The sequence below is a fragment of the Sphaerodactylus townsendi genome, linkage group LG12 (assembly GCF_021028975.2).
Source record: "Sphaerodactylus townsendi isolate TG3544 linkage group LG12, MPM_Stown_v2.3, whole genome shotgun sequence".
Classification (NCBI taxonomy): Eukaryota; Metazoa; Chordata; class Lepidosauria; order Squamata; family Sphaerodactylidae; genus Sphaerodactylus; species Sphaerodactylus townsendi.
Genome location: NC_059436.1, coordinates 17,483,094 through 17,496,256, shown reverse-complemented (window position 1 = coordinate 17,496,256; position 13,163 = coordinate 17,483,094). Strand labels below are relative to the sequence as shown.

At 43.8% G+C, this 13,163-nt stretch overlaps 1 protein-coding gene across 1 annotated transcript in view; it reads right to left on the bottom strand.

The window, feature by feature from the left end:
- JAM3 (junctional adhesion molecule 3) overlaps positions 1-4,163 on the bottom strand; it is a 38,512-nt gene extending 34,349 nt beyond the window's left edge. The window contains exon 1 of the mRNA XM_048512803.1: positions 4,032-4,163. Within this exon, the coding sequence (XP_048368760.1) occupies positions 4,032-4,155 (124 nt within the window). The 5' untranslated portion in view covers positions 4,156-4,163. The remainder of the gene's footprint in view (positions 1-4,031) is intronic.
- Between the last annotated feature and the right edge of the window lie 9,000 nt (positions 4,164-13,163).

Sequence of the window (13,163 nt, the reverse complement as noted above, 5' to 3'; positions counted from 1 at the left end):
TATCTTGGGAAAACCCTGAAGGCACGTGTGCATGTCTAGATATATTCTTACTACGACAGTACAAAAAGGCCATTGTAGACACAGAAACTATTTGAGACTTGAGAGAATTCCATGACCCCCAACTATTTTAGCACAAATCCTTCGGGGGTCTATCCCAGAACAAGTTTTCTTGAGGAGGGGGAGTGTATAAAATGTGGTATAAGGTTTGCTAAGTTTGGTCATAGGAGGAGACTGGGTACCAATCGCAGCTCATCTCTCCAAAGCTAACAGGAAGGAGAGTCACTTGCTTTTAGCCTAACACACATCACAGAGTATGGCTGACAATCTCCAGGAGGGGCCGAAAGAGCTCCTGGAATTACAACCGATCTCTAGATTACTCAGATCAGTTTCCCTGAAGAAAATCCCATTAAGATCCATGCCCGAATACCACTTTTCCCCGCTTCACTCCCAAACATGCTGGAATCTCCAAACTGGCAACACTGTCCCTTGGAGTTATGAAGAAGATAAAAACAACCAAGTTTTGCATGCTGAAATGTAACAGAAGTATAGTTTCATGGGATATAATTGGGAAAATTGATTTAAAAAATATTAGGACAGCAGGGAGGAACCTGGTATCTCTCTTCCTTCAAACCCATCTGCAAAAACCCCTTTTGCTGTGAACAGTCCCACCCAGAATCCCTATCCCAAAACAGAAACATGGAAGCACATAACAACAATATTGCTTCCACTCCTCCCTTGCTATCACTGATTTTTCTTTTCTCATCCCTCCGTGACTGATCCTCAGCCAAAAAGGAAATAGTACCCTCCTGAGGACAGAGACCTTATCTTTCTTTAATCTCATTCCATGAAGCACTATACACATGATCCTAAAAGGACAAATAACAAGCAGCTATAATAGCAACCCGCATTTTATCTCCCATCAAGTTTTAGAACAGTCTGGCAATGCCATTCTAAGATGGGTTACTCCTTCTAAGTCCATTGAAGACAACATCCTCAGACAGGTTAACTCCCTTTAGGACTGCAATGTAAATTAAACCCCTGACAAATTTTCAGTCTCTGCTAAGGCAGTCTTGTGCACATACAAAAAGTCCAGATGTGTTCTCTGAACTCTTGATGCTCACTTCAGCCCAAAGGGGTGGGAAGCATCAGGAATTTTAAATGAATAAAGAAAACTAACATTAGAAGCCCCTCTGGGGCTATTTTAAGTAAGAAAAAAATCTCGGAAGCAATGATTATGCATACATGTATTTTTCTGGACATCACAGAGAAATATGGTGATAATTTATGTGAGAATCTCCATAACCGATAGGCAAAGCAGGTCAAAAGCCCCTCCCCCAAGTTTTGTCTATCCCTGGGGTGACAATGAATTAGGAGAAAGAAACTTGTGCATACACACACACAGAGAGAGAGACCCTAAAGACTGGCTGCCATTCTCCCATTCACCCCTCCCCCCCGCCCCCAGGCCTTTATTAATAGCCGGTCAAATCCCACCACATTCGTGAATGGAATTAGCAAATGTTTTTGCAATTAAAGCTGAAAACATTTGCGTGGGGCTCCCGGAACAAAGGGCGCTTGTGTGGCCAAGAGAATAAGATCCAGTATCAACTCTGCCTTCCCAGCCAAGCCACTACATTCCTGATTTCTTCACCCTCTGGAAAAGGAGAGGAGGGGTCTGAATTATGGGGAGAACATAGGGGGCAGCCAAAATGTCTTATTGCTTGGGGAGTGGGATGGGTGGGGGTGGAGAGCTTGTTCCTAAAGGCGCTAGAGAAAAGAAATCTGAAGAAAATATATGAAGATAAATATATTCATGAACGTGTCATTATTCAACCATGACGTGTGCACACCTAAATTACCTGCAGATGGGCGGAGGATGCTTTTCACCTATGCCAGTTTTAGAGATATTCCCTTTCCTGTACTTGTACTTTACAATCTTCTTTTCTTCTAACTGCGCAGAAGCAAAATCTCCCAGCTTATGCCACACACACCCCACCCCCTGCATCCTACAACAAGGATGTGCACCCCCAAGTTACAGAAAGAGAAACCACGGCCACATTTGGAAAGACTATCTCTTTGACCTTCCGGGGGGGGGGGGGAGTTTTAAAGGAAAATGATAAAGAGGGTCTAAAAGACTAACAAAACATTATTCCTGTGTAAGCTTTCATGGCAAAAGTCCACACCTCAAATTCAAATTCTTCAATAGCTCTCTCATACAGCGTAGTTCCAGGAGGGAGAAGAGCCGGATTCGAGACCGGTAGCACTTTAATGACCAAATAAGATTTCCAATGTATAAGGTTTTGAAAGTCAGTGGTCCTTTATCTGATGAAGGGAACATTGAGTCTTGAAACCAAATACTGTGGAAACGTTTATGGACTTTAAGGAGTTACTGGATTTGAATACAACACAGAGAATTTTCTCCATTAGTGTCAAGTTCTGGGGGAAGATAGGTTATTGTTATCTTCAGTCTTCCTGTTTTAAAGTATGAAAACACTTTGGTGCAGGTTAAGTTCTAGCTCAGAAAATACTTTTGAACTGGTAGCAAAAATTTCCAGAGGGGTGGCCCCCTCATGGCAGCTAAGGAGCCAGAAAAGTGGATGACACAAGACAGTCCTTTGAGGTAGTATAAAATATAACAAAAAGTCAGTAACAGTTAACAGACTGACAACATTTCTTTCAATATGAATTTTCCAAAGTCACAGCTCCAAAGCCATGTTTACACAAAAGAAAGATGAGGATTGAGATAGAGAAGTTGATTGTGGGTCTTTGAAGTGTAAATTCTCTGTGGAAACTACTAGAATGTGATCAGCAGTTACAAGCAAGATAAGAAAGGGAATTAAGTCAACTCAGGGTGATGTCAGAAGTTTCAGTGAAGGAAGAGCCAAAAAAATGATGCTTGAGGGGAAATATTTGGTGGTGTGTACAGACAAGAAATATTTTCCCTCAAGCTTTCTTATTTTAATTTTGTTTTGTCTTTCCTTTGTTTTATTTGGTGCAGCCCTCCTCTCTTGTATTTAGAAGTTTAAGTGAAAACAGTGGTAACAAGGCTAAGGTCTGATAAACCAGGTTAAGAACCACCAACTAACATTTCTAACTAATATTTCTAAAAAGTGGCTCCAGTAGCTCCAATTAAAAGATTGTAATGGCTTAGAAAGGCTGAATCTCTGCTTCAAGCAGGATAAACAAATAGGGCGTAATTTTTGGATGAGTTCTAGATTTCAATGGGTTGAGCTTGGAACCCCCAAACTAATGAAAACGTGTTAGTGCCACAAGACTTGCATTGGGTTCAGCTGCCACGGGAGGACTCGGGCGAGATTTCTGCAATCATTACTCTAACCTTTGTCCAGCTGAGCCATCTGGGATGATCTGTCGGGGTGATTTCTCCCTTCCAAATCGACCAAAAGGGACCTGACACCCACATGCGCGCAGACAACGCACATCATCAGCCTCCCACCTCTGGAATTTCCTCCCAGGATTCACCCTGTCCCCAAAACCAAGGAGAAGGAGAACTCCCATCACAATGGGCTGTTGTGAGTTTTCCAGGCTGCGTGGCCGTGGGTTGGCAGTTTTTGCTCCTAACGTTTTGCACGCATCTACGGCCAGCATCTTCAGGGGTGTGTCGTGGCGAGATGTGCTTCTTTCCGCAGCACAATGTTCTCAAGGAGGATAACTTTTCCTGTCGAGCCCTGGGCTGATCTCCGCTCCAAATGTGCCAGAATGCAAACAAACAAGCACACAAAAACCCTTCCCAGACTCTAGCTGATCCAGACAATGACCTCTGTCTTCCCAGAATTTCCCTGCCTGCTGTTGGGAAGGGTTGCACGATGCCCCCAGCACAGTCCCCCGCCCCCACTCACAGCCCCATAATCTTTCAACTTGTGGCTGCTGGAAGCATGGAAGGGGGGGGGGGTGTTTCTGCCACCAAAGCAAGGCAAGAATTGCCGCCGCCGCCGCCGCCCCCAACCCCCTCTTCCCCCGATGGTGCCTCGCCCCCACCCCTCGCGGGGTCCCTCCTCCCCGCCGGCAGGACTCACGGAGCAGAGGGACGAGGAGGAGGAGGAGAAAAAGCAGCAGCCGCGGCCGCCGCCGCCTGAGCGCCATCATGGAGCTGCCAGGGAGCCGTGGGGCTGGCCAGGCCGGAGCTTGCGCATTCCCCATCTGGCCGGCTCCCAGCGCTGGGCGGGCGGAGCGGGTGGGCGGGCGAGGAGGCCGGGATGCCGCTGGAGCAGCGCTCGGCTGCCCCGGCAACGGTTGCTAGGCGACGGGAGATGCTGGAGCGCCGTTGCCCCGGCAACCGCATCCACAGCCGCGCGGCCGGGAGAGCCTCTCCTCAATGGATGGAGGCGACTTTGAGCGTCGCATTTGTACAGAAAGAGGCCCGGGGAAAGCTGGCCTGTTTGGGGGATAAGAGCAGAGTCCAACCTAAGGGGCATAGCGGGGGTCTGGTCACAAAAATGAAGGCAGGAGTTCGAGACTACGGTGTCACCCTAAGCAGTCACGCTTTCCAAAATTTATTTCAGTTAATCGGCTTAGCAGGGTATAACTGCTTAGGATCATGAATATCACCATTCTAAATAGGAGGATACCTTTCTAGTCAGTCTGGGATTTCTTTTCTATTTTTCCTTTTTTTTTCTTGGCCAGCCCTCAAGTCGCAGTTGATTGATAGGGCAAAGCCACAGGGTTTTCAAGGCAAGAGACGTTTAGAGGTGGTTTGCTATTGCCTGGCTCTGTGTTATGGCCGTGGACTTTCTTGGTGGCCTCCCATCCAACTGTTGACTAGGGTCATCCCAGCTTAGATTCCAAGATCAGACAAGATCGGGCCGACCTAAGCAATCCAGGTTGTGGCTTCCCACACAAAATAGCAACAAATGTTGGTTTGTCATCAAGTTCAGCTTGGCTCCCTAACATAAAATGCCCAGTTTTGCATATATGTATTTTTGTGTATCCCTTTACATTATCGACATGCATTTAAATGACTGTAGGTGTATGCTTGAAGTGACAGTGGTTCTGCTTGCATTGCCAGCTCTGAGGTGATAAAACATCTGGAGATTTTGAGAGCGGTGCCTAAAAAGGGTGGAATTGGGGGAGGGGAGTGGCCTCAGCAGGGTATAATGCCACAGGCTGTGCTATCTAAAGCAGCCATTTTCTCTGGGGCAATTATCTCTGTAGTCTAGGGACCAGTTATTATGGGGGAATCTCCAGGCCCCACCTGGAAGTTGGCAACCTTATGTAGAAACTGTGTTGTGGCATGGGCAAGATTGTGTTTCAGTTCAGTCCTGGAATAGAAAAAGCACTAATAATGGGAAGTGCCTTTGAGCGTGTGCAAAATGCCATTTCCTTGAGCCATCCGGATTTTTAAAAATCCATAATCTCTGCAGATCAGAGATTAAAGAGCTCAGGTCAAAGGAATGAAATTACTTCCATGCAGGTTTACATTTTGCTTACACAGAATACAGGAATTTGTGTGATACAGGAATACAGGAATTTGTGTGATTGCCCAGAAAAGCATCCAAGTGACAAGGAATTTTGGGCACCATCGAATATGTTCCCATTGAGAAAGAGTCCAGATTTCAAGAGCTGATTGGAAGAATTTCATACAATAATGTTGTGGGATTCACTGCTAAGTGATGGAGTGGTGATGGGCACTAAGCAGTTAGACAAAGTTGTGAAGAATGGGGCTGCCAGGAGCCAATAGTCATGGGGACTGAATAGAACTTCCATGTTCAGAAGCAGTAAACCTCTAAATTCCAGTGCTGCGCGGGGGAAATAGTCTTGGCCTCCATGTCTTGTTTGCAAGTCTTTCAGAAGTATATATATTTCCAGAAGTATATATATATACATGCATGGTCACTGCATGAAAAAAATAGTGGAGAAGCTAAACCACTGGTGTGACCTGGTAGAGCTTTTCTTGTATTTATATCCCACAAATAGTATGGCGATTAACAGAGGAATGCTGAGCAATGGGATACCAACCAAATAATGCGAATTAAAATTTTAAACATTCATATTTCTCATCTTTTTACCATCAACACTAACATGTGCTCTATTTACATGCATGAAACATGTGAGGAAAAACACATGGGAACAATCAATCAGTGCAGAGTTTGCATCTGTGTTTTGGCTCCCCATTAATGAATATCTCTCTTGACTCCCCTAAAGCAGTGTCTCCAACATGACGCCTATGGGCATCATGGCATCTGCCAACACCTTTTTCTGGTGCATGCCAACTGTTTTTAGGAAGTGGGTGTAACCAGCAGGGCTTTTGCCCATCAAGGCTTCTGATTGACTATTGGAGATTTGATAGGCATTGGGCAGATTTTTTAAGATGTTGCTTTGGTAGCCTGGCCACCACAGCACGACGATCTGCACTATGTTACTTAAGCTAAGCTGTGGCAATCATTTTGTAACTAGCTTTACCTTCCACAGCAACCATTTTGCGGCAGCCATTTTGTTGCGGTGTCCTCCCTGCCATGTCCGAATTCCAAATGTGCCTGGCAAGCTCAAAAAATCCGGGAATTCCTGCCCTAAAGCAACAATGGAATAAGATAAAGAGTATTTGTTGTGGTCAATTGACCCATAAAACAACCTCATGCAGCAGAAAACAGTATCCGGTCAACAATAACAAACAGGTCATGAGATTAAAGGAACAAAAAAGGTAAGGTTACATAGTCTTTGGAGCTAAATATTACAACAGGGGAACAGCTGCATTAGGTCTCAGGTTTTTAATTCTGAAAATCTCTGCCAGAAATTTTGCAATCCTAAAGTTTTTGTCTTCTAACAAAAAGATGTATGTGGGATTGTTCTGTACTGCCTCTGAATTTCAACAGTAGACGAAAAAATCCCCTGTTGACATGCACGATGTTAAACTTGCAAAAAAGAATATGTGGTAAGGTTTTGATACTATGAATGCCTCTGTGTTAGGTCTATAGATGCCCTCATCCCTGTGTTGGAAACAATCCAGCAAATGCTGATGAAAACGTCCTTAAAAGGAGAGTCAGAGACAATCTAGAAAGAGATCTTGGCCTTTGATGCCTCATCAAAGTGAGGAGCTGGAGAATAGAAACCAAAGGACCCTGGCCTATTTCAAGGGGAAATCCTGCCTTGTAGTTCTTTATGGCCTTAATGTTAAGATTACAGGGAAAAGCAATACTAAATTCACCCGTAAAGACCATTGCTCTGAGTGCAGAGCTTGCAACGCAAATACTTTGATGTTTGCAAAGCCAGGATCTCAGCAGCAGAGCTGCTATCGCATTTCTGGTATTTCTCCCAGCACAAAAACTGGAGTCCAGACTTTGCCTCATTTCTAAATAGGAAAGAGAAATCCAGATTTATAGAAACAATAGGAACAGTAGAATACAGACAAAAATCTTTAGCAGCTAGAGTGTTGGAAAGGACCGGGAAGAACTGGTCTCCAATCCCGTCACAGCATATAGATCTGGCATTCTTCCGTAAGTGTAGTTTAGGGTTCTTATGAGGCTAAAAGAAGGAGGGGAGAACCTTGCTTGGAGGAAAAGCAGGATAAAAATATAACACATAACATGCTCCATTTTCTTTAAGCATGAACATTCACACTTAAATAGGCAATTTCCTGTAATTGACAGAGCCACAGCAAAAGCCCTTTGGAAGGGTAAATTCTGTTGTCTTATGCCATCTTGCCTTTGCCCATTTTGCTGAGTTCTTTGAACTGAGATGGCTTGTCCCAGTCAAAGTAACCTCTTAATGGCTGTTGTTTACTGAGGCAAGATGAAGCTTGTATCCCATCTGCCTTGGCTTGGCTATTTGTATACAAAAGAGCATCCTCATTAATGTCAGTCTACATAGTGAGGTATCAAGGAAAACATTCTATGAATAGAAAAGTAGGGCAAAATTCCTCCACTTTGGTTTGTGTGCCTTCGATCTCTTACTGGGATCCCGTGACAGGCACACATTCAAACAATGCTCTGGCAGCTCCACTGGCTCTGGGTAGAATACCACATCAGGTACAAAGTTTTGGTACTTTCAGAACCCTAAATGGTCTGGGGCGGTCATATCTTCAGAACCAGGTCTGCCAGTAAGTTCCTCAAAGAGTGTTATGCTCAGCAGAAAAAAACTTACTGGTCATCCCCAGCCTCAACCAGGGACAGGGCGTTTTTGGCCCCAGCCTGATGGAACACCCTGTTCAATGAGACCTGGACCCTGAAGGACTTAATGCAGCTCCACAGGGCCTGTAAGATAGACCCTGTTCCACCAGGCATATGGCTAAAGTAACAACAGTTCCACCATCTATTGGCCTCTCTCTTTCTCCTTTCCTAATTTTCTGTTTTATCTTTTGGGATTTTTAAATTTTGAATTTCTTCCCCATCGGGATTATACCTTTTTAGCAGATATTGTTAGCGAGGTTATGAGGAGGAGTTTGGATTTATACCCCACTTTTCTCAACTGTAGGGTGTCTCAGTTGCTTATAAACTAAGGTGACCAGATTTTCACCTTTGTAACGCGGGACGCGCGAGCGTGTGGACACTGCCGCAGGAGTGCACTGCCTTTTGCGGTGCTTCCCTGTTTCCCGCCCTGTGACAGGGTGGGAAACCAGGGAGCACCGCAAAAGGCAGTGCACTCCTGCGGCCGCATGCGTGCTCCCACGCTGCCGCATTGCCTTCTGGGGCGCTCCCCTGTTTCCTGCCCTGTCACAGCGCTCCCCGGTTTCCTGTCACAGGGCAGGAAACAGGGAAGCGCCCCAGAAGGCAGTGCAGCAGTCTTTAAAAAATCGGGAGAATCAAAAAACCCCACGGGACGTGGGACAAATTGCTCAAAAGCATGACTGTCCCGCCAAAAGCGGGATGCCTGGTCACCTTATTATAAACCTTTCCTTCCTCTCCCCACAAAACACCCCTTGTGAGGTAGGTAGGGGTGAGAGAGTTCAGAGAGTTCCATAGAATTGTGACTATCCCAAGGTCACTCAGCAGGCTTCATGTGAAGGAGCAGGGGAAACAAATTTGATTTACCAGCCAGGAGTTTACCGATCATGTGGAGAAGTGGGGAATCAAACCTGGTTCGCCAGTTTAAAGTCCTCTTAACCACAACACCATGCTGGCAGGATAAGGCTGGGTTAGGATTTGGATGGGAGACTACCAAGGATCAAAGGTCTACACAGAGGTGGCAACAGCAAACCACCTCAGTTCTTCCATTGCCTTGGAAATCTGGTGATGGTAAGTCAGCTGCAACTTGACTGCACTTTGTACACAGTGTCCCAAGAAATCTTCTTTACCCAGGGGGAGTGCTGCATTTGCATTACAGAACAACTTTGCCTTTTTCGTCTACCATCCTTGCTTCAGAGCCTTTTGAAATGTCAAAGAAGGCCAGCAAGTTCATTTGTGATAAATATTCCACATGGGCTCCGGTCTCCCTTCAGCCACAATGCCAAGGCACTATTGTGCGCATCACTGCCTTTTGCACACAATCCGAGCTTCCATTCCTTTCCTTAATGTGGTTAACAGTGACTGGAATAAAAAAATAAACTTAATGCTGTGCAGGCACAAGAGAAAAGTAGTCCATTCAGAGAAGGGGCCAATGGACGTCTACCATTTCCCATGTTGCTGTTTCTTCTTGACTGAGCATTTTCCACCCACAGCCCAATCCAGTCACAGATGTCCTACTTGTTCTTCACAACAATCCTGAAAAGATGGCTAGGCAGAAGGGTGGCTTGCTCAACCTGCCTCTTTGAGCAAAAAGGTTGGCCTCCACTCCTCTTCCCTCTTGGACTCAGCAGCTGGGCATCCTGGAAAAGGTGAAGACAAGAAAGAAAGTTCCTTTCTGTATTGTTGAAGGCTTTCATGGCTGGAATCACTAGGGCGTTGTGGGTTTTCCGGGTTGTATGGCTGAGTTCCAGTAGCATTTTCTCCTGATGTTTCGCCTGCATCTGTGCCAGCCACAGATGCAGGAGAAACATCAGGAGAAAAGGCTACTGGAACATGGTCATACAACCCGGAAAAACCACAACACCCTAAAGTTCCTTTCTATTGGTCAGCAGTGGGAAAAGCCAGGGAGCTGGGCGAATTTCTGACGTTATATGTATTCTGTGTCAGCGGCCTTGGATCGAAGAGCAGAACTCTCCAGCATATTAGTTGTATCTAAGTTTTGTATCTGACGAAGGGAGATGTGACTCTTGAAAACTTATACCCCCAAAATTTTGTTGGTTTTTAAAGTGCTACTTTAGACTTGAATTCAGTAAAATCTGGGACTCCTTCAGCCCTTACTGATTTCAATTAGCCAAGGAAAAATAGGTTGTCGATTTACTGCCACTGTGCACTTTCCTTGATTGCATTTGAATGTTGGCTAATTACATCTTGCTTCCTCCGTTCCAGACCTTTTGACTGAACTGTTTATAATTTTCTTTATAATCTCACATATCAATACCTGCCTAAAAAGGTCCCACTATAGGCAATTAATAAACTGAGCTCTAGTTCACTGAAAGTTATGCTAGAACAAAACCTTGTTTGTCTTTAAGGTGTTGCAAGACTCCTGTTTATAATTTTATAAAAGGAATAAGATTGTAGTCCGTGACCCTGTAATTATATTCAAGCCCTTCGGGGGTGAGGCGGCCTATAAATCGAATAAATAAATAAATAAATATGCATTATCTTGCTCGTCTTTGTTTCTGCATTGTCTTCTTATTTTGTAATCCTAATCTTATTTCATTGTTTATTGGATGTTTTACGCTATCTGATTTCATCATTTTTACATTTTGTAACCCATGCTGAGTCTCAAAGAGACAGAGGGAGCTATAAATAAACAGTTTTGCTGCAACAGATTAGCAAGACTACTCCTCAGGAATGAAAATAAACGAGAATTTGGAATCAACAGCAACACAGCCGCCCTTAATAGCTCGCATTTTTCCAACTGTTCCAGACAGGGTCAAGGCTGAATAGCTTGTTATTTATTTTTAGCTTTAACCACTGACATGTATGCAATACCCCCAAAGGATGGATGGATTTTATTTTTAATTTGTGCGCCATTTGGCTGGTCAGAAGGCTAAGGGGATCCAAGCAATTTGGAGCCAGCCCAGTGTTAAGGAATGAATTGCTGTAGCAAAGAAGACCAATTTAGAACCCTTGGGCATTTTTAAGTTTGAACAACTGCTATGGGTGCCAAGTTATGGTAATAAAGTACTGAGTCCGGTACAGGCAGAGTGGGACAGGTCAGGAGGGGCAGTCTGGTGGTTTATTTATTCCCAGAGAGCGTGCTGTAAAGTGAGACCATGCCAGCCATCAGTTTAAGTGTATCAGTTGCTCCCATTTAAGGTGGCCAATGAGGAAATTGTAACTGTTCAAGTCTTTCTTTTATTTGGCTCCATCATCAAAGGGGAAATTGCAACGAAGGAATCAGAAGGAGATTGAGTCTAGGAAGGGCAGCCACAAAGGAGCGGGGAAAAGTTTTTAAGTGTAAGGATGTGTCACTGGCCACTAAGATCAAATTAATTCATGCTGTAGGGTTTCCTTATTATGCATGAGCATGAAAGCTGCACAATGAAGAAAGCTGATAGGAAGAAGGTAGATGCCTTACTGGTATACGCATAAAATGATAAACTGTCTTCTTTAATAAAGAACAAAAGCATTAAATTATTTTTGGAAAACTGACACCTTTTATAGAGTTTGTTGATAAGAGGAAGGAATGTAAAGGCCTTATAAACTATAGCAGCATTTTAATTTAATTGTTATATGGTTAATATAAAAAGATTTGTGTTTTTTCTCTTCTTATTAAAGTTTATAAATTTAAAGAATTTAAGGAATATGTTGGATTTAGATGAGGAAAGAGAAAACCTGATATATTTTAAGGTTAGCAGGAAGTAATAATTAAGTTTACCGAAATAATTCGAATTTTCTTTTTTTTATGAAAGTGCTCATTCCGCACACGCAAAATAATGTGTTTTCAAACCACTTTCACAACTGTTTGCAAGTGGATTTTGCCATTCCGCACAGCTTCAAAGAGCACTGAAAGCAGTTTGAAAGTGCATTATTCTGCATGTGCGGAATGAGCCTTATCTTTCTATAAGTTTCTTAAGCGAGTTAATTGTATTTGTGATTTACTCAATGTGTGTTGTTTTGTAACTGTTTAGTTAGTAGTGTTTTGTTTTTTCTTTTATGTATCTTTTTGTTAATTAAAGTTTATTTTTTAAAACTAAAAAAGAAGTGTGTGTTCTTTTTTTGTGTTGTGTTGAAATGTGGTGTTCCTCCATCAACCTGGAGGAAAGAGAGATGACCCTGCAGAGGAAGGCAATGGCAAATCATCTCAGCTTCTCATTTGCTGAGAAAGGACCTTGCTGGGGTCACTGATTGTGACTTGATAGTACTTATGTACATGTGGACACAAGACCGGAAGTCCTGCTTGGAGGGAAAATGGCTATGTTGGTCATGAAGGCTCCCAAATCCATGGAAAGAAATTATTAGAGCACTTCTTTGACACATCCCTCAAGTCTGAGGTGTGGGGTGCTTGCTCAGAGCTCCTCGAAGAAAACTAACCTGTTAAAAGTCCAGTGGCACCTGAAAGACTTAACGTTTATTTCAACAAGAGATTTTGTGAGGCTAAGCAACCTTCTTCAGATAGAAGTATGGTTAGCCTTTACAGTGTCGCTGGACATTTGTTTGATGTTGCTACAACAGATCAACACAGTCACCCCGTTGCAATCCTCGTGGATAACTAACAAGTTGCCTTTAAGTGTGTGAGGTACAAAAATCAAAACAAAACAAAAGCAAAAGGTAATTCCAGATGGGAAGCCATGTCAGTAGCAGCAAGATAAAACAGGAACCCAGTGGCATTTGAGAGACTTTATGGTGTTCTACGGAACTCCTGCATCATTTCAAAATCATAATGAAGGCAGGAAGGCCAGTCAATGATTATACAGCACAGTAGAGGGTGCCACTTCTTGGGAAGTGGCAGAGCATCTGCTTGGCATGCAGAAGATCCCTGGTTCAATCCCCAGCATCTCCAGTTAAAAGGAGCAAGTGATGTGAAAGATCTCCGCTTGAGACCCAGAAAAGCCACGGCCAGTCTGAGTAGGCAGTACTGTGACCCTGCTGGTCTGATAATCTGATTCAGTATTAGGCAATTTCATGAATTTATTATCTAAACAATTACTCTGGTGAGTTTCCAGTAGAGGTCCTTTGAACCATCAAATGCTAGATGTTTGCATC